An 18,891-nucleotide genomic window follows, 5' to 3' on the forward strand; every position below is an offset into this window, starting at 1 on the left:
GGGGGAGGGACGCAGGTCAAGAGGCTCCCACGTCCGTTCGTATTGAACGCACTAAAAAAGGATATTCCTGGTGAAAAAAAAAACTTCAAGTGGTAATGGCCTTTTTTAACTTTTTCAGTTCAGATCTATATTCCATGTCACTAAAATTGGCATTACAGATCGATGATGATAATGCGATTTACTCTAGTGTTTACGGTCTTTCTACTTAACACAAAAGTAAATTGAAATGTAATAAATTCGACCCTAACATAAATCAGAATCTAAGAGTTAATTAAGAAGAAGTCATATTTGCATGTTCAGAATAAAGGGAATCATAATTTCTGCTTGTAAACGATCAGAAAGAGAGCTTTCTAAAAAAGTTTCTACGCACTTTCTATCCTTATTCACGGTGCGTTCGCAATCGCAATAATATATAAATCGTTCTTAATCGTTAAAATCAAACATGTTAACCTTGGCAACACTAAATAACAGGTTAGCCTAGGTGATTATAATTAGCTTGTATTCACCAAAGAGTCTTTTTATCTAGAAATAGGACATGTTTTCATGGTGAACCTAGTCCCTTCAAGAGGGACAATCAAGAAAGTTTGTTCGAACTGAAAAAATGATGTTCCTATGCAAGACCAACTTTAATGAGGAGGAACAGATTCTTTGGTTTTGAAGTTGCATCCAGAAAATTAACTTTTGCGGCATATAGAGCTACTGGTACTTGTGCATTATACGGGCCCACAAAAGAAGTCAAGTTTGGTTAATGCTAATAAAAAAAACAGGAAGAATATAAAATAGTTTAGAAACAAATTTGGGCTATATATTTGCACATTAAGGGTGGGGGGATAGGGGTAAAGTATAGCAAATATTAAATACGTCACCTAACCTAATCTAGGTACCTTCCCCTCCTAAACTCCAAAAAACAACAGTTTGAATATTGTAAACGCAATGAAAACCACGCTTTGCATTCCATTCTCTATTGCAAATACCCGTTTGGTGGGTTTCGTGTCTGGTTTCCTTATACAGTATATAACGGTTGGGCCCGTATAATGCACAAGTACCGAGCTACCTAACCTTAATAAGAACAATTTTATTGTGAAATGTTGAAAGTTTGTTGTTTCTTCTCATCAAGTGTCTTGTTGAAAATGTTTGGCTGTGAACAAGAGGAGTAGTGTCCGCGTCCGATTCCATAGGACTTGGACGTGGATTTCCACGTAGTGTACAATTTCCGCGTCCAAGTCCATAGGACGGCGGAAATTTTAGTTTTAGGAGCTCACCAGCACTGTCTTTCTTTCTGGTTTTATTTTTGTGCACCTATCATCTGGCAAAGAAATGTTTCTGGATTTTTTATGCTTCCTTATCTGTGTAAGAATAAGGAATGGGTTTAAACATAAGTCTAGTATATGTGGACATAGACTTTGTAAAATCAGGTGGTAAAAATGATTCAGTATTCAATGTTTAATCTTTTTTTTAACGTTTTTGTATTAATCCTTGCTTGTAGAGAATACCTTTTCTAGTGCATACAGTTAAAGATAAGTCAAGTACTTTTCAAGCATCCTAAATAACATAAAAAGTGGACATGGTTTGATTCGTGTCTGAAAGGCTCAAATGCTACTTCAGCAAGATACATGGATAACAATGGCCGTATTTTCACCCCAGAAAGTATTGCTTTTTCTAACAATTCATACTTAAATCCTTTTTATGTCTTTGAATTAAATAAAAGTTACATTAAAACAAATTATCTTTCAAATAGCCCGAGGTGGATATATTTATTGGGTACTTACGTGTTATAGTGACCACGCCCAAGAAGTGAAGTTAGGTTAATCCTAATGAAATATACCAAAGTATGGCGAAGATATAATACTTTAGTAACAAAATTATGGAAACTACACCAGAAAATTATGGAAAGCAGGCTGACCAGAACGCATTATATTAAATAACGGTACTCTTGTGAAATACAGGACACAAAAAAGAAAAACCACATTGAAATCTCAATGCCGGTATTGATAAACAGGTTTCCGCTGCATCGTGACATATTGCTCAGTCCGTGACAAAGATTTAAGCTTCAGTTGTTTGGGGTCTAGGGGGACTAAAAGATAGCTAGATTAGGTTAGATTAAGTTACGTATTTAATATATGCTATGTTTTACCTCCCCCCCCAATGTGCAAATATAAAGCCCAAATTTGTTCATAAACTATTATATTTTCATCCTATTTTGTTTTATTTCATTAGCGTTAACCAAACTTCACTTCTCGCATGTGTCCTGTATTTCAGAAGAGTACCTAAATAACTACCCTAACCACCTCTATATATTATATATTTAATTAAAATATCCCTGCATAGTAGTTTATATTACTGAGACTAAGCTAATTATCTGCGAATGCAGACTTAGAAACCGGTTTTGCTCAGATCAAGAACAACAGTGTGGTTGCTATAACACATAAGTACCATTTACTGTTTTATTGTTGAGTCTAAAAAGCCGTAACAGAAATATTTTTTCTAGTTTAACATAGAGGTAGTCTATTTCCCGATTGATGTTCATAGGATCCATAGCAAGATGATTCTTCAGTTGTTTTTAACCTTGGCTTCTTTTTTTAATGCGACGGAGCTTCTGACATCAAAAACGAATCCCGCTATCCTTTGCTTACTTTATATGTAGGCTCAAAACAGGCACCGACGCAAGAATTCGTTTTTGAAGGTGGCAAATTGAAAAAAAAGTACTAAAAAGAGGTAAATCATGTTGTAGAAGACGTTGAAAAGATTTTAGAACTCGAGGTGCCGGCACGTGCTGGGTTCAACATACCTGTTGAACACTCGTCGGAAGGATTTATGAATCCTAATCCGATACTTACGTATTATAGTGACCACACTTTATTCTTGATCTGTAATGAAACCGGTTTTATGTATCCATTCGGAAATAGTCAGCTTAGCTGACTATAAACGGTATCTATGCAGGTATATTTTAATTATTTAATATAATAGAAGTGGTTTATTTCATTATTTATTCATTTATTTTATTCTATCCAATAAAGGAGGAAGTCATAGGCTTGTCGAATAACAAACACAAAAAATTACAGCTTAAACAGCAACACTGAAAAACACAAAATAAAACAAAAAAAATATTCATCAGTGAAAAAACAGCTATACAACAACTATATTACAGAAACTGTTTTTCATAGAACTCAGTTTCAACAAGAGCACTCTTAAATGATTGCACTTGTTTGAGTAGAAACTCTGGTATCAGGTAAACTATTCCAAAGTTTTGCTGCACGGTTAACAAAAGCTACATTGGCCTATTTGCTTGTGCACTTGTGGCTGATACAGTTTATACGAGTTTTGTCAAGTGTCTGAGTAATGACTAAGTTTGAAGAAATCAGCCCAGTCCACATTATCAACACCCTTCATAAAACGGAACGTATTGATCAGGTCAATCCTAACCCGTCAAAACTCCAGAGAAGGAAGTCCCAAACACTCCAGTCGACGCTGATACGGTAAATGACTCAAATATGGCACAAACTTTGATGCCCGATGTTAAACCTTTTCAATTTGCTGCGAGTCACATTTCCATGTAGGATACCACACAGAGGAACAATATTCTACCACCGGGCGTAATATTGTCTTGTATAGTGTCATAAAAGAGTGAAGGTTAAATTTCATGCAACTTCTCTTAATCCGAAGCAGACTGTAAATAGCATTTCACGAAATTATTGACACATGCTTGTGAAACTTCAACTGGTTATCAAAGTGAATACCTAAATCCCTTACTGAATCTGGAGATTGAATTGCTTATTAAAATGATTATGGTTAACGTAACCTTACTTCTTTGGTGTGGTCGCTATAACACGGAAGTATCCTGATCTTTCCATTCCTAGCTGACAAAGCTTGTCCAGCAAAGCCTAAAAAGTCCGAAAGCGAATATAGATTCACAACTTTTAATAATTGAAAGACTAATAAGCTGTTGAAACTTTACCATGTGAATGTAATATACAGGTCTTCGTAAAATCTGCACCTGTGTTAAATCAGAAAAACTGAGTTTATTATATAAAAGAAACTAATGGTGGTTAACACCTTTGTTCTTTCGAATGTTCATGTGAAACTTGCGAAAAAAAAACAACAACAACAAATAAAAACCATCTATATTATGTGACTTGAGTACAATAACTTCGAAGACCCTCTGTATATAGTATAATAAGTACCCACAGTGGTAAGAATTTGTTTTTTCTTTCACAAGCTAATAACCATAAAAGTCATTGTGAATATGTAGATTCAAATAGCTTTTTCATTATGTAAACCCATGTAAGGCACATAAATTACATAAAATTGGCCTTTTGAGGTTAGACTATCATGGGCGTCCCAAGATGTCACTGCATTTATAGTGTCAAAGCCTTAAAAATTGGCAACACGCTTTGATGAAATGCTAAAAAAAGGCATCCTCAAATTTCATTGTTGTACGAAACCGAGTCGAAATTTAGATCGCTTCAAATTATATGTCTTGTAATTGCATATTAGGATCAAGTTTTGTTTCCTCCCAGAAAATTAGAGAAAGCTGCAATCAGGTGTCTTTGTTCTTCTGCGTTTCCCATTGCAGTTAGCCGCAAGATGAGAACAATAAATGCATGGTCAAATCCTTTTATCTTAATATTATATCCGTAGGTTGTACGAACACCCCAAACAGTGGCTTCAATAGAACTCCCAGCAAATTTGCTGTTGTCGTATAAATCGGCTATCCTGTTCTGGAGGAAGGCGATTATTCGTTACTGTTTTAGACTTAGCCTACTATGCAAGAAAGCGAAAATCGTAAACTTGAATATTATTTGTGTAAAATAGTTTTCACGACAGCTCTGACCTTGTGACGTCGTTTGTGGTGAGGGAGTCTACCTCAGATATAGAAACAATTTTTCTATTTTCATCGATTTTTTTTTCATAACAGAAATTGAAAAAGAAAACAATGTCACCCCCTCCAAGACTATAAAAAATAATTTTGCCCTCCTCCCTTAATTCCCGTGAGTTGATACCACTGCTCTGTCCTCATCCTGAATAATATCCTTGTACTACCAAAATTTTGTCTCTCATTTGGTTTCCCTACTTCCTCCCCTCTTTCTGTCTCACTTTTTTTCTTAATTTAAGGCTTATCCAACTGTAAATTGTATTTGCAATCGGAATTTCCTTGATTTGAAGCAATAACGGTCTTACATATTAGTAAAACATGTCAAGGTGCTAACCAGAATGGATGAATTGTCAATGTAGTTTAGTTTGGGTGTACGTTTAAAAAAAAGCGTTGAAACCATGAGTGCACACAATCCATCGTTTTTAAGGGCTCATTATTACTTTCTGAGGGGTCTTACTCATAAAAAAAAACTATGCTTTTGTTCTTTCTTATCTATAGTTGGTAGACTCATTTCCGTTTGAGTCTATTCAAGGTTTCCATGGCGAATAAGCTACCCAGTTCAAAAGTAGTTCACAATCCATGAAAAAAAAATTATGGTCGCTAAGTTCTCTTTTATAATGTATAAAACTTAAAATGCCCTCCAGTCCTTAATGAAAGCACGTCAATTTGTGCAATTTTTTTTATTTATTGATTTTTTTTTCTTGTAATGGCAGAAGACTTCAATCAGTATCAAAGAAAGTAAATCGTAAAGTTCAATTTGTTCCATCCTCGACTTAATTAGTTTAAAAACTGAGATTTGACTGTACTCCCGAGGAAAAAAAAAACAAGAACAGCTAAATACGAATTGATCGGCTGTGTGCCTAATTCGGACCACCATGTATATTATAGATAATTATATATAACAACCCCCAAGAGGGGAGGGGGGTGAACAAATTTATTGAGGGATGATGAAAAGTTTGAATGCCTAGGTATTGGAAAATTTGCTCATGTAAGGGACACACAAGGAATTTATCTCCAAGTGGCTCAGGTTCGTTAAAGCCCTAGGAAACTAGGAGGTTCTAAGAAAAATGGGCAACTTTTGGGGATAGGCTATGAGGAACCTCCACCTTCCACATCTTCCACCTCCACATTTCTGAGAGCCTGCTTGGCTCATCTTGCCGTGTTTTGTCGTCTGTAGAATGCCGCCCTCTTTCCTATCTCTTTGTATGCCCAGCTACTGTTTCTTCTGCATCTTTCCAGCCTCTCCATCTTTCAATCAATCTTAATTTTATTTCAGCTAATAGCCTTAAAAGGAAACTCCTTTGCTCTGTTAATAACCTTATCTTCAGTAGTTTGTAAGTTAAAAGAAAAGGCGACTATTGATTTGCCATGGAATAATTTTTTGTTTTGCCACCCTTTGGCGAAACATAGATAAAGTTTGGACATCAGTTACTTCCTGAAAAAACGTTCTTCGATCACAGTATTTACTAATTAAATCGAGAAGGAAAAGCAGCAGAAGAACTTGTTTAAATGGTTGAGTCGTGTTTTTGTCTTCTGATTACGAAAGTAATTTCATCCTTAACTCAGTTTCGGGTCGCCTGTTTTCTTCTCCAAATTACATTAATAAACTAAAAAGAAAGTGCGGCTTATTTTCATGTCAAACCATCATGTTTTGACAATGACAACACTAATTCTTTTTTCTTAGTTTAGTTGAGGTTATACTCATTTAATTGCGTGACGCTATAGGTTCCATGATTTCAGACGTTTTAGATTTGTATCTCATCGTGTTCACTGTTAAAAGCGTCGGATGTCGTTTTCCGTTTTTGGGTGGGTTTTGAAGTTTGATAACCTGATAAGCCTTTCATGCTCTATCAGATGCTTTAAAATACACTGAAGCAGTGACAGATTGATGATGGCTTTCAAATGGCTGTTTTTCTCCTGCCGACGGCCAAAGAGATAGCAGTTTTTCTTCTTAATCGGATTTGCTGGTTTATTGTCTTGGCTGTCTTGTCCCACTTAATATCTCCTCGGGAGAGCAATATTACCACCAGTTAGGATACAATTTACCTAACCCTGGACTCTAGGCCAGGACTCCTCCCTTGCAAAAAAATCATTGAAATGTTGTTCTATTACCAATTGAAATCAAGTGATGAAATAGTTAAGAGCCATGGCTAATTCAATTGGAGATTTGATTGGAGAAAAAGCCAAGACAGACAGTCTGAGTGAGAGGCAAGGCTGGCACAGGCCCTTTTCAGAATTGTATAAAAACGGTGTTATTTCACTTGTTGATAGATAGTCTTATCATCCATCCATTCATCCTAGGGCAGAACTAAAGTGGAAAGTCATAGAATAAGGGGGATTCAAATAGTCTATGAGTTTCTATGAGCCATTTGAAGGCAATTGGAGACCCCAAAATAAAAGGTTTAAAGTGTCTTATATACGATATCTAAATATGAGACAGGAACGAGTTTTTATTTTTCTTTTCTTCTTCGTTCTGAACTCCTGCTTTCGCTAAAACATAACAGAAGCATCATCCCTCTCCGAAGCAAATGCTGACTATCTTTCTGTTCTTTTTTTTTATGAAATATAGCAGCTAAGATTATGTCAATTCTATAACCGATATGCAAATACGAAACACGCAAGTTCTTTTTTTATATTACTGTCATACTCATTTATTTTTCTCTTCTTTTCTTGCAAAGTTCTGTTTTTGTTCTTCATTTCCTATAGTCTAATCCTTTTTTTTTCCTTAGGTAGCTTTCGACTGGAAAATTTCGCTGGTTGCGGTGAAACGATTTGGTTCAATTGTTCAGGGCTCTTTAAAATGGGAGGAACGGCAACCATCACGATTAGACATATATACAGCTGACCCTGTTTTGTCCTATCTTGGAATCACAACTGGGAAATATAAACTTCATTGGTCTTGCGAAGCAAATAATTTGGAAGGACAGTTAGTGACAGACGCGACAAGTGCCACTGTTTCAATGTGGCCCGATTGTAGAGTTTTGGTCAAGGTAATTATAATTAGCTAGGAAAATTCTTGATTATGTGAACAATTCGTGCTTTTTTAATTTTATTTTCAATTTTCGTAAGTCAATATATTATAATTAGTGGCATAGTACAAAAATGAAAAAATATAATTGTGTGGAACTATTGTGTGGTACTATTATTTGGCTTCTACTTATTTGGCGAAGTAAACTTATTCATTTTGAGCAGGTTTGACTTGAAATATGCTTTAAAAGCTTAATCAGAGAAGCAAAGGCATTCGAACAGGATACTCTTAGAATCCACCAATTAGACTAAGAGGAACATGGGTACTTACGTATCATCCAGAACACGCTCTAGAAGGGAAGTTAGGTTAATCATAATGAAATATACCAAAATATGATGAAAATTTGATACTTTAGTAACAAAATTATGAAAACTACAACAAAAAACTATGGAAAGCAGTCCGCCCAGAACGCATTATATTAAATAGGAACCTCTATATATTAAATATTTAATTAAAATATACCTGCATGGTAGTTTATTTCACGAAAGAATACGCTAATTATTACCGAATGCGAGAAAAAAACCGGTTTAATCAGATCAAACAGAGTAAACTTCTTGAGTGTGTTCTGGATAATACGTAAGAACAGGGACATATATGTAGAGGGGGGACTTCGGGACCTTTCCAAATTCCCCTGAAATATCAGATTTCTTGCAAATTTATCTATACTTTGCAGTGTTTATATTTTTTTTATTCTCTTTTTTAATTTGCTCCCCATATCTGGAAATAAAAAGCCATGTTTTCCTTGTTAATTACTTGTGTATCTTTCCCATTTTTATATTCTAAACAATAAAGCTAGACAATAAAACCCTTATTGTAATTTCTTTGTGTGTTTATATGTAACATCTTTGTGTATGGATCGTAATTTTATTAAAAAACTAGCATATGAAAAATAGCAATTTTGTTACACGCTCAGTAAATTTAATTGATAATATGCCTGACTTTGGCATCAATATTAATATAGATATGGGGGTTCTATTAAAGGATCAAGTCCATTTCCTACTTGACATTTAGAAAATGAAAAGTCGGAACAACACAAATTGCGAACATGTATTATATGGGTGGTACTATAGACCAAGTTTGCACATGGAATGAAATGTGAGCAGTGAGAGGGGAGATGTTTTGAGGCTGAAAACCGAAAAAAAAAAAAACTAAACAGGTGAACCGTTGAAATACGTTGGAAATATACGGGGAAATTCGTACAAAACCTATATCTTTAAGAGTGCAAGAACCCGAAGCCTGCTTCTCTTTGTATATGAGCCTGGTACAAACTCATTCATAAAAATAACTTGACGGGGAAGTTGATATTTCTATCATAAGAGCTAAATATTTTAATCCCTTTAATCACACAAGCAAACGAGGAGATAAAGATGACCCTTTTCTCTTCCGAAGCTCTGTGTGAATGATCCTTTGGCACTCTCGCAGTAAAAGCTGAAAGAGTGGACATTAAATACGAAGCTTAAATAAAGAAGTTTATTCTTTGGAAAGATACACTAATACCCCCTCCCCTTCAAAGGGTAAAACCGAGTGTGCTGTTTTTAATTAAGTTTTCATTTTAATAAGCGTTATAATAGTTCCTTTACTATTTCTCTCTCAATATTTTAGCAAATTGAGCAATTTGAAAATTATATATAAACTTGCTGCGTCTGAAATTTGTTTATTTTATTTGAAAGCATTTTTTTTTCATTTTTGATACTTTTGTCGGTTCTCTGAAACACATACTAATTTCGCCTACGATTTGGTGATGTTTATGTCTAATGGTGTCGGGCGTCTTTCCAAAATCGCAACTTAACAATTAAATATAATAGCGATGTTCCGAAATACAACTAGTGTCAATTTACCATGTTTGCCCTTGAATAATTCTACCATAAGAAGTACAATAATTTCGGCAAATTGCTACAAATTTAATAGTGAACCGAAAGCCAAGCTTTACAAGGTTCTGAAGGGGAAAAAGTGTAAGCCATTTTTGTCTTATCCTCTTGTTACATTTAATGTATTTTCTTGTGTTTTTTTTTTTCTTTTTTCCGGTTCTTGAAGCATCCTTTGTTAATTATTAGCCTATATACATATCTAGTTACATAAACATTTCATTTTGTTGGTAGTAGAATTTCGACTTAGGAGGGCCCTATTCAGCTTGAGGAGGGTCCTATTCAGCTTAAGAGGAGGGCCCTATTCAGCTTAAAACGGAATGAGCACGAATTACTTACGCTATAGAAAGTAACGGAGGGCCACAGTAAAGCCACAAATAGTAGATTCCGTTTTCAACCCAATATTGTTTTCGGTAGTTGTTTAATATTCCGACCACACTCAAGTTCTTGATGTGAGTAAAACCGGTTTCTCAGTTTGCAATCATAGATAATTAGCTTAGCCTGAGCGAGATAAACTACTATGAAGGTACAATTGAATTACATATTTAATATATAGAGTTGGTTATGTATTTAATATAATGCGTTGTGGGCGGCCTGCTTTCCATTATTCTTTGTTGTAGTTTTTATAATTTTGTTACTAAAGTATTGTATTTTCATCAGATTTTGGTATATTTCATTATGATTAATTATGATTAACTTGACTTCTTGAGTGTGGTCGGGATAATACACCATATTTTTTGCTAGTTCTATAATTTATATCAGCGACTACGTCCAAACTACGTACGGGGACTGGAAGGGGTGATCCTTACAGATCACTAGTGGGTGGATCCTTACAGTGATCTTTACAGATCACTAGCGGGAAGGAAAAACTAGTTCAAAAGCTGCCAAATACATCGATTAAGATGTGGCTTTGTAATTCCAATGAAAACAACTAAGCTATTAAGGTTGTACTAGAAGTTGTATATCACTGTATAAAGATAATTAAGATCTATAAAGATCTATTATTTATATACTGCGTTATATATACAGTCTTGGAAATAGACTATCAAATTCTCGGAATAATTGTACCGCCTGACCTGATTTTCGGAGAATCAAGTCCAAAATCTTAAAAAGATTCTGTTTTTAAGATTTTGCTGAGCAAAATTGTTGGCTAAGCTTTGACCAGATGGATCTGTTTGGGAACGTGAGCTAATGCACCTTTTGCCCGTACAAATAGTTCTTCTGTTTTTCAGAAGACCATAGGAACCACACTCTGTCAAACATATATCTTTCCAGCGAATCATATTCTTAATGGCTTGTCAGCTTCAGTGCAAAATTAAAAATGACCAGAAAAAAAGAAATTGTTGCAGATCTGGTCAGACTGAATCAGTTTGACTCTTTCCAGAAATTTTAAATCAACCAAGGCATCAAATTCTATTTGATTTAAGTCTTTTCCCTCGAGTAATCCATATATATCTATGACTCTAGTGTGTTCATTGTTATTCGTATACTCAATAACATTCTATAGGTTTGTCCGTTTCTGGGTATTTTTTTTTTTTTTTTGTATTTATTAATAGCTAATCTTTTGATAAAAATAAAAAAGAACTTATTAGAACAGTTGGAATTTTATACGTTAGTGTTTTTTGGAAACAAGAATTTCTCCACATAGTGAAAAACAAGAACTTAGAAATTCAGGATTAAGAACCATGATTTTTAATTCTCAAAATCTGGATAATTTTTGTCGATTTCAACTCTGATTATAAATCTACTATCCCATACAAAGTTTTTGGTTGTTATTTTCAATCAGAATGTTTTCCTGGAATATCTAAATCCCCATACTTTTTTGTTGTTTTTATTTTTCTATAATGCCTCCAGCTGAAAAAGCAACGGAACGGAACGAAAATGACAACTATCAAGTGATATAGGTGTTTTCATTAATACGGAATTCCCATAGTGAAAATAGCGTACGAAGAACTCTTCTACTAGGCTATGTGTAACAGTTGAAACCGATACACAAAACAAATTAAGGGAAGGGAATAATTACATGGAGTGGGGTACTTTTAAAGGCAGCATATGGATAATTTGTTATCGAACTAAAATGAAATTTAAAAACAATTGATTGAATCAATCTGTTTTCCCAATCCTTATTTGGTCCTCAGGATACATCTAATTTTTCGAAATCTAATATCTTAACTTACAGGAAATTTTTGGAAATGGGAGCTTTTGAAACTAAAATTGTTTGCCTTATCTTGAAGTTGTAAAATAAAACTTTCCTGTATAAACGACTTGTTTTTACCAACAGTCAAAATTTTTTTTTTAGCTTTTCCAGTCTCCTCTATTTGCATATCATTACGTCTGTTGAAGTACCGCGGTCGAAATTAGTAGTGTCGAAATTTTAACATGTTTAATGGCTAACAAATACAATGTCGTTTATTAATGAAAATCTTGGAGAACTAAAAAGAAACAGTTAACTCATTGAGGTAGATTGGCCTTCCAAAACAAAAAAAAAATGCAAAAAATTATTTTTCTAATACGAGTTCATCTCGTAAATATCGCAAGGGCATTCATTTGATACCTGAGGTTTAAAAATATTGTCCAAACAAGTTGTTTCCTTAACTTTTGTGTGAAACTTGTTTGGCAAATAAGCATTCAGAACAAGGGATTGGATTGAGATACGGTAACGCTACCAATAGCCTACAAGAATTTTGCCATTAGAAACATAATTTTTGCCCAGTTTCAAAGTAAGATAGCGCCTGTTTCAGGAACATATAACATAGGAAGAGATAGAAAAAAGGTGTGGGTGCTGCGCATGGGCTCCCGTTTGAAATCTAGATCTTTTATAATCTAAAAAAACAATCTCGTATTTTTTTTCATTTAATTGTTGTTTTTTTACGCTTTGTTTAAAAGTCCTCTCACCGAAGAAACTACTATGAATTTACCTTTACTCATATATTATGAAACACTAAGCTTCAATCAATCAATCAATTTATTGAACCACTAAATTCACCAAAAAAACATTTCAGCATAGACTCCCTCATGAGGCTCTATGGCTAAGAATAAACAGGGGACAGACAGGGTTCTTGACCAGTACCCTTTTTAAATCTTGTACATTTAATAGATAAACTTTTCAACGACTCCTTTGAAATATTTAAACGCAGCCATTGTACCGGTCCTGACGCGTGAAATTGAAACAGAACATATCGGCGGGGTGCAAAAATATCCATTTTGGGCAAAACGCACCTCTAAGGGGTTGCACTAATTTTTGTTTAAGATAGGTGGATAGATAATTATACTGAAACATAAAGAGAATAACCAAAATATAAGACCCGAAAGTGTAGTGCACCCTCGACAAAATATAGCAAAACTGTATATAATGTTTTTCTGTTTTTCTTCAGATTTAACTACTGTATCCTTTTTTAACACCTGTGTTTGAAGATTCAGTATTCCCTCACACCTCTTTCAAGTGAAATTCCAAAGATTTCTAAGCTCCCTTGCTACTGTTTTTTACAGCTTAAAACAAGAATTTTTTTTATAGGAGGGCTGTGTTAAGAACTTGTCAGTTTCGGAATTAACAAAAAGTAAAGCTCTGCTTTTAATGCCGTTGGAAATTAAATTTCTAGTTGGTTGACTTCAAATTTCCCATAAAATGAATTGCCTATTCCTCCCTTCCCTAGGCATAATACCTCATATAACTGAGGAGGCTAATCTCAGAATGAGAAAGCCTTCGGCATGAAATTATTTCCCGGTCTTTCAGATGTTTGTTAAATATGGATCAAGTAAGCATGGAAATTAATTTTCGTGTTGTATGAAATTAGCACGTACATTTTTCTTATGCTGATAACAAGTATGAAAAAATCATAATTAGCTGCAATCCTGTTTTATTTGGGTTACAATCTAGTGATGAAGGTCTTTTGTAATTTTTTTCCAAAACCCTCAATAAAAGGAAAAAAAAATAACAAAAGGAAACAGGACATTCCATTTAGCTTTATTTGTCAGGCAACTATTCTTACTACGCGGAAACTACCCTGGAAATACTAAATCGGAGTAGATCTAATTTTCGAGATATTAATCCTGTGGTCAGTTAAGTACGTTTTTTCGTTTCTTGGAACTTAATTTATCATCGCGGTGTAATCTAGGGGTACTAGTGCAATATATATAACACAGCGCTATAGACTGTACAAGGAAATACAAATGGAAACCCGTCAAACGGGTATTTGCAAGAGATATTGGATTGCAAAGCGTGATTTCTATCGCGTTTACAATATTTAAACAGTTGTCTTTTGGGGTTTAGGGGGTAGGGGGGGGGGGAAAGGTACCTAGGTTAGGTTATGTATTTAATATTGGCTATGCTTCCCCCCCCCCCCCACCCCCTCCCTAATGGGCAAATATATTGCCCAAATTTGTTTCTAAACTTATATTTTCATCCTATTTTATTTTATTTCATTAGCATTAACCAAACTTGACTTCTTTCGTGTTATATATAATGCACCAGTACAAATCTAGGTCCGTGGTTCTTCACGCTTTTCGCACCTGTATCCCCCATAAGCGGGTGTTTAAAGTACTTATTTTCATCATTGGCTTGTGTTTACCTTTCCAATAGAATACTTTGGTTTCTTTTTGTGACGTCAAAGATTGAATTCAATGGTTGATGCTGCAGACGGCCTCAATGTTGAAGTTGCCTCATACTTCTGTTTATGTTGTAATTTAAACCGAGAAAGTAGTTTCATAGATATACGTCATGGAAAAGGAAATAGTGCTGACGATGGTGTATAAATTGGGTCTTAGTATGCGTTACGCGTACTGTCAGGAATCTTCCACGTTGCTCTCCACTCTTGCTTTCAAGGTTAGGTTCGTCGCAATTTCAAGTAATTTCTTTGTCAAATTGGCAGGAAATGTTTCTGTCAATATTGTTATTGCAAAAAGAAACCAAAATCCAGTTTCTCCGGGCATCATCCTTTTCAATTTCAAGAAAATATCGAATAGTCTCCCTGGTTTTTTAAATGATCGATGATCAGTGCTTTGATGTTAGAAAATATTGAATGTTCAATGTACCAGTACAAGTCTTCAAAAGAACATGGAATCGTCGGGGGGATTGAAAGATGTCCAGCAGATTTTTTTGCAGTAGATAACTTTGTTACGAAAAACTCTTATTTTGTTGTAAGTAATTTCTAAAGGCAAAATAAAAATAAAACAAGTCTCAAATACCTTTTTTGAGGTTTGCTTTGTTTTTATTTTGTCCTTAGGACTTCTCTCCTTACGGTTTTACTCTTTGTTGACTTTGTTCTCAGAGGACGGCTGAGCGGAGGTCGTGATCAAAATATATGTATTCTTCCTTTTTTCTCTGGCTGGAATTATCCTCGTTTTTCTTTACGATTTTTCAATTTCGTCACATCTTGCTAATGGAAGAAAATATTGTGCTGATGTGTCATTGAAGTTTAAAACCACAACCACAGTATAAACATATAACATTAGCGAAATGTTTCTTCAAACATAACACATTCATAGCGCGCTGTTTGGGAAGTTCCCAGACCGTCAGAGTAATAGTTTCTAGTCGTGATGTGATGAACATTTATCATTGCGCGTGCGCGAAGGCAGGGTCATGAAGAGTGGTTTAGATTGTGTGGCTTTAGATGTTTCAAAATCTTCAATGGAAAGTATAAGATTTTTGCTACTGTTTGTATATGTTTATACTGTGTTTAAAACTCAAATCATTGATTTTGACAACATATCGGCAAAACTTGGGAATCTGCATAGCCGCTGCTGGTCCCCACAGCGCTTTACAAAGACGGATATCTGATTAAAAAAAAAAACGGAAGTTCATGCTGGAGCTGGAACAATCTGTTTAAACCTTTTCCACAAGAAGAGCCGCCATATTTCGGCATCCTTAGATTCCTAGCTGGTTGTATTTCCCAAAACACTAAATTTCTATCATAAAAAGGTTGTATCTTAGAGTCGTGGTGCTTGTGACATGTGCATGATATGTTAAACAGGTCCTTTTCTCAATGCAGATATGATGAATTATTTGTCGTAGATTTATTCTAATATAGGATACTTCTAATATTTTGGCTCATAAACTATCCAACTTTTTAATGACTATAAATCGAGATTTAACTTAGATTTGAAGATAGTCCATAAAATAGTACTAAGAGGCAAAATGAAAACATAAAAAATAGTACTAAGACTAAGAAGAAAAGCAAAAAATAACTCGTATAATAAATCCAAATTTGTTATTCAGACCATCAGTGTGGCAGTTTTAAAATGATCCAACCTAAAACTGTGAAAATCTATGGACATGCACACGGGTGGGGGAGGGGGGCTTGGTCAAATCTTGAGGATGTTTCTGGTTTTGGTACTCCCGGACAATCCAGAACACACTCGAGAAGTGAAGTTCGTTTAATCCTAAGGAAATATACCAAAATATGATGAAATCATATTTTGATTTTATATAATTAATATTATATATATATATGTATATATATATATATATATTTATATATATATATATATATATATATATATATATATATATATATATATATATATATATATATATTATAATTATATCACATAATACAAAATATGATATAGTAGTTTAGTATCAAAATTATGGGGACTACAACTTAGAATTACGGAAACCGGTCCGCCTAGAACACATTATATTAAATACCTAACATAACCTAACCAAAATACCAACTCTTAATATTAAATATTTAATTTAAATATAGCTACAATGTAGTTTACTTCAGTGAACTTATGCTCATTCTCTCCGAATAGAGAATGGTAAACCAGTTTTTCACCGGATTCAACTGAGTAAACCTCTCGAGTGTGTTGTGGATTTATTGGCAGTACCGTGGTTTTTGGCCCATACGAATTTGGGTTGTGCATTAAGGATTTTTGGGACCCCTGAAACAAATTTTTGTGCATTCTCTTAGAATATATTTATTTACATTTTGGACTGCTAATATGGGTACTTTTATGTTAAACGCACTCTTTTATATATGTCAAACTGGAGACGCGACAGAAAACCCGTTTTGTATGGGTTAAGTCAAGACACTGCTATACAGTAATGAATGCTTAGCGTGGTTTTCAATGCGTTGACGATATTTAAACTGTTGTTTTTTGGGGGTTTAGGGGGAGAGAAAGGTACCTATGTTAGGTTTGGCTACGTATTTAATATATGCTATGCTTTACCCCCACCTCCTCCCTAATGTGCAAATATATAGCCCAAATTCGTTTCTTAACTATAATATATTAATCCTATTTTATTTTATTTCATTAGCATTAACCAAATTAGCACTATATAAAAGAGTGCGTTTAACATAAAAGTACCCTAATATGTTTACATGTATATTTATTATTTTGTTTCCTTTGTATCTTTAGTTTTAATACATGTAGGTTTGAAAGGCTTACGAAATTCGTCCCTATTTACTTATACATATCATATTATATTACAGGTGATCCTCGTGGGTTATGGACTAGAAAGCCCCTCTATAGTTGCGGATACTTGGATAGAAAATTCAATTCTGGAAACAACTACCATCCAAAATTATATGAAGAATGAAGATGTGGTCGTTGACTCAGTCAAAAGCCCTATAGTTAAAGATATGCTGCCAAATTTATTAATGGTTCTTGCTGGCCTGCAATTGGCTATCATATGTGGTATTCTTGCTTTAAGATTGATATGTAGCAAAGAAAAATCTAAAGAAATCCCAGAAATTATTCCAGGTTAGTTGGTGTTTTTTTTTGTTTTTTTTGTGTTTGTTTGCTTTTTTTTAAGCTATTGATCACAAGTTCCTAGACTTCCTGGACTTGAAATATGTAACGTAATGATTTCTTTAAATTGTGTTAATCTATAAGTTTATCTTTTATACAACCCCCAAGAAGAAATTGATGGCTCCTTGATAAGACTTGGCGCACTTTTTTTTTAGTCAGTTTTATTTATGCTGACCGAGAAATGTCACAAGACACGGAAAGTCTTGTAGCGTTTTGTAAAAAATATTGCTACTTTTAATTTTAAGAATGGCGATTTGATAAAACTACATCTGCCATTCCAGTCTTTTTCAATCTAAAGTGTAATGAAATGTTGAATTAAAATCACAATCCAATCACAACACTCCTAATCCCCCTCGAAAGGCTCCATGGCCAGGGAGCCTTTCCTGGCCATGGAAAACTAGTCTAGCTTAAAAACTGGACTTGATCTTGTTTTATTTCAAAATCAAACCTTCTAAATGAAACAGTTTCATGCTCCAGCAATTAAAAAACAAAAAAGCTTAGGAAACTAATTATTATTGCTATAACGTAATTCTTATCGTTATTCATTGTAATAACATAGATCCTTATCTACACTATAGATACATTTAACTAAAAAATATTTTCGATTTCCATTTATTTTTCCTAAAACCAAAGGGCGTATCGTCAGTGTTATTTGTATGGTGCTATTGGAAGTTATTAAGATGTGGGTTTTTGGTTCTTTCTTTAGGTTTTGTGTTTAATTTAGCTTATTTCATTTTGTTCTTTATTTTTCCCGTTGATAACGGCTTCCGGACTTCCGGAACGGTTTCCGGAAGTCGAAATATTCAAATTACTTTATTATTTAAAGTTGTTGTTGTTGTTTTCTTTCATTGCTTTGTTTTAGAATATTATACCCGTTTTTTTCTATATTATCATTTGTTAAATTCTGTAAAGGGCGTATCTTGTCTTTTCATAATTTTATAACTTGATTTTTTTTTTACCTTTTTTTTACTTTTCTTTACATAATAAACAAAAATATAAACTATTACAGACATAAATCACTATGCTAAGGAAAAACTTAAATTTTGCTAACGCGTAGTGATTAACTACATAAAAATTCCTAATGTTATCCTAAATTAATAATAAAAATAAACTAGATAAATATTCCTAAAAGCATCCTAGACTAATTAAAATAATAATGAAAAAGAAAAGAAGAAGAAAAAAGACAATCACCTTTCAAACACCCCCAGGGTAACAACCACCATCCAAGCAGAACTCCATCCCCCCCCACCCGTTCAACCCGCTCCTCTCTTCAGTCCTATAACCCACTCATCCCCCCCCCCTCCAAAAAAAACTAATTCCCCAAGAATTACTCTTAGTTTTTTTTTTAACTGGGTGTTAAAAAAAAAGAAAAT

At 34.2% G+C, this 18,891-nt stretch overlaps 1 protein-coding gene across 1 annotated transcript in view; it reads left to right on the forward strand.

The window, feature by feature from the left end:
- Positions 1–18,891, forward strand: part of LOC148950425 (uncharacterized) — an 81,535-nt gene that overhangs the window by 59,708 nt on the left and 2,936 nt on the right. Inside the window, exons 5-6 of the mRNA XM_089091600.1 lie at positions 7,603–7,863; positions 17,200–17,470. Coding sequence (XP_088947726.1) covers positions 7,603–7,863; positions 17,200–17,470 — 532 coding nt within the window. The remainder of the gene's footprint in view (positions 1–7,602; positions 7,864–17,199; positions 17,471–18,891) is intronic.

The sequence above is a fragment of the Artemia sp. Qi Xiang Cuo genome, chromosome 7 (assembly GCF_049724085.1).
Source record: "Artemia sp. Qi Xiang Cuo chromosome 7, ASM4972408v1, whole genome shotgun sequence".
NCBI lineage: Eukaryota > Metazoa > Arthropoda > Branchiopoda > Anostraca > Artemiidae > Artemia > Artemia sp. Qi Xiang Cuo.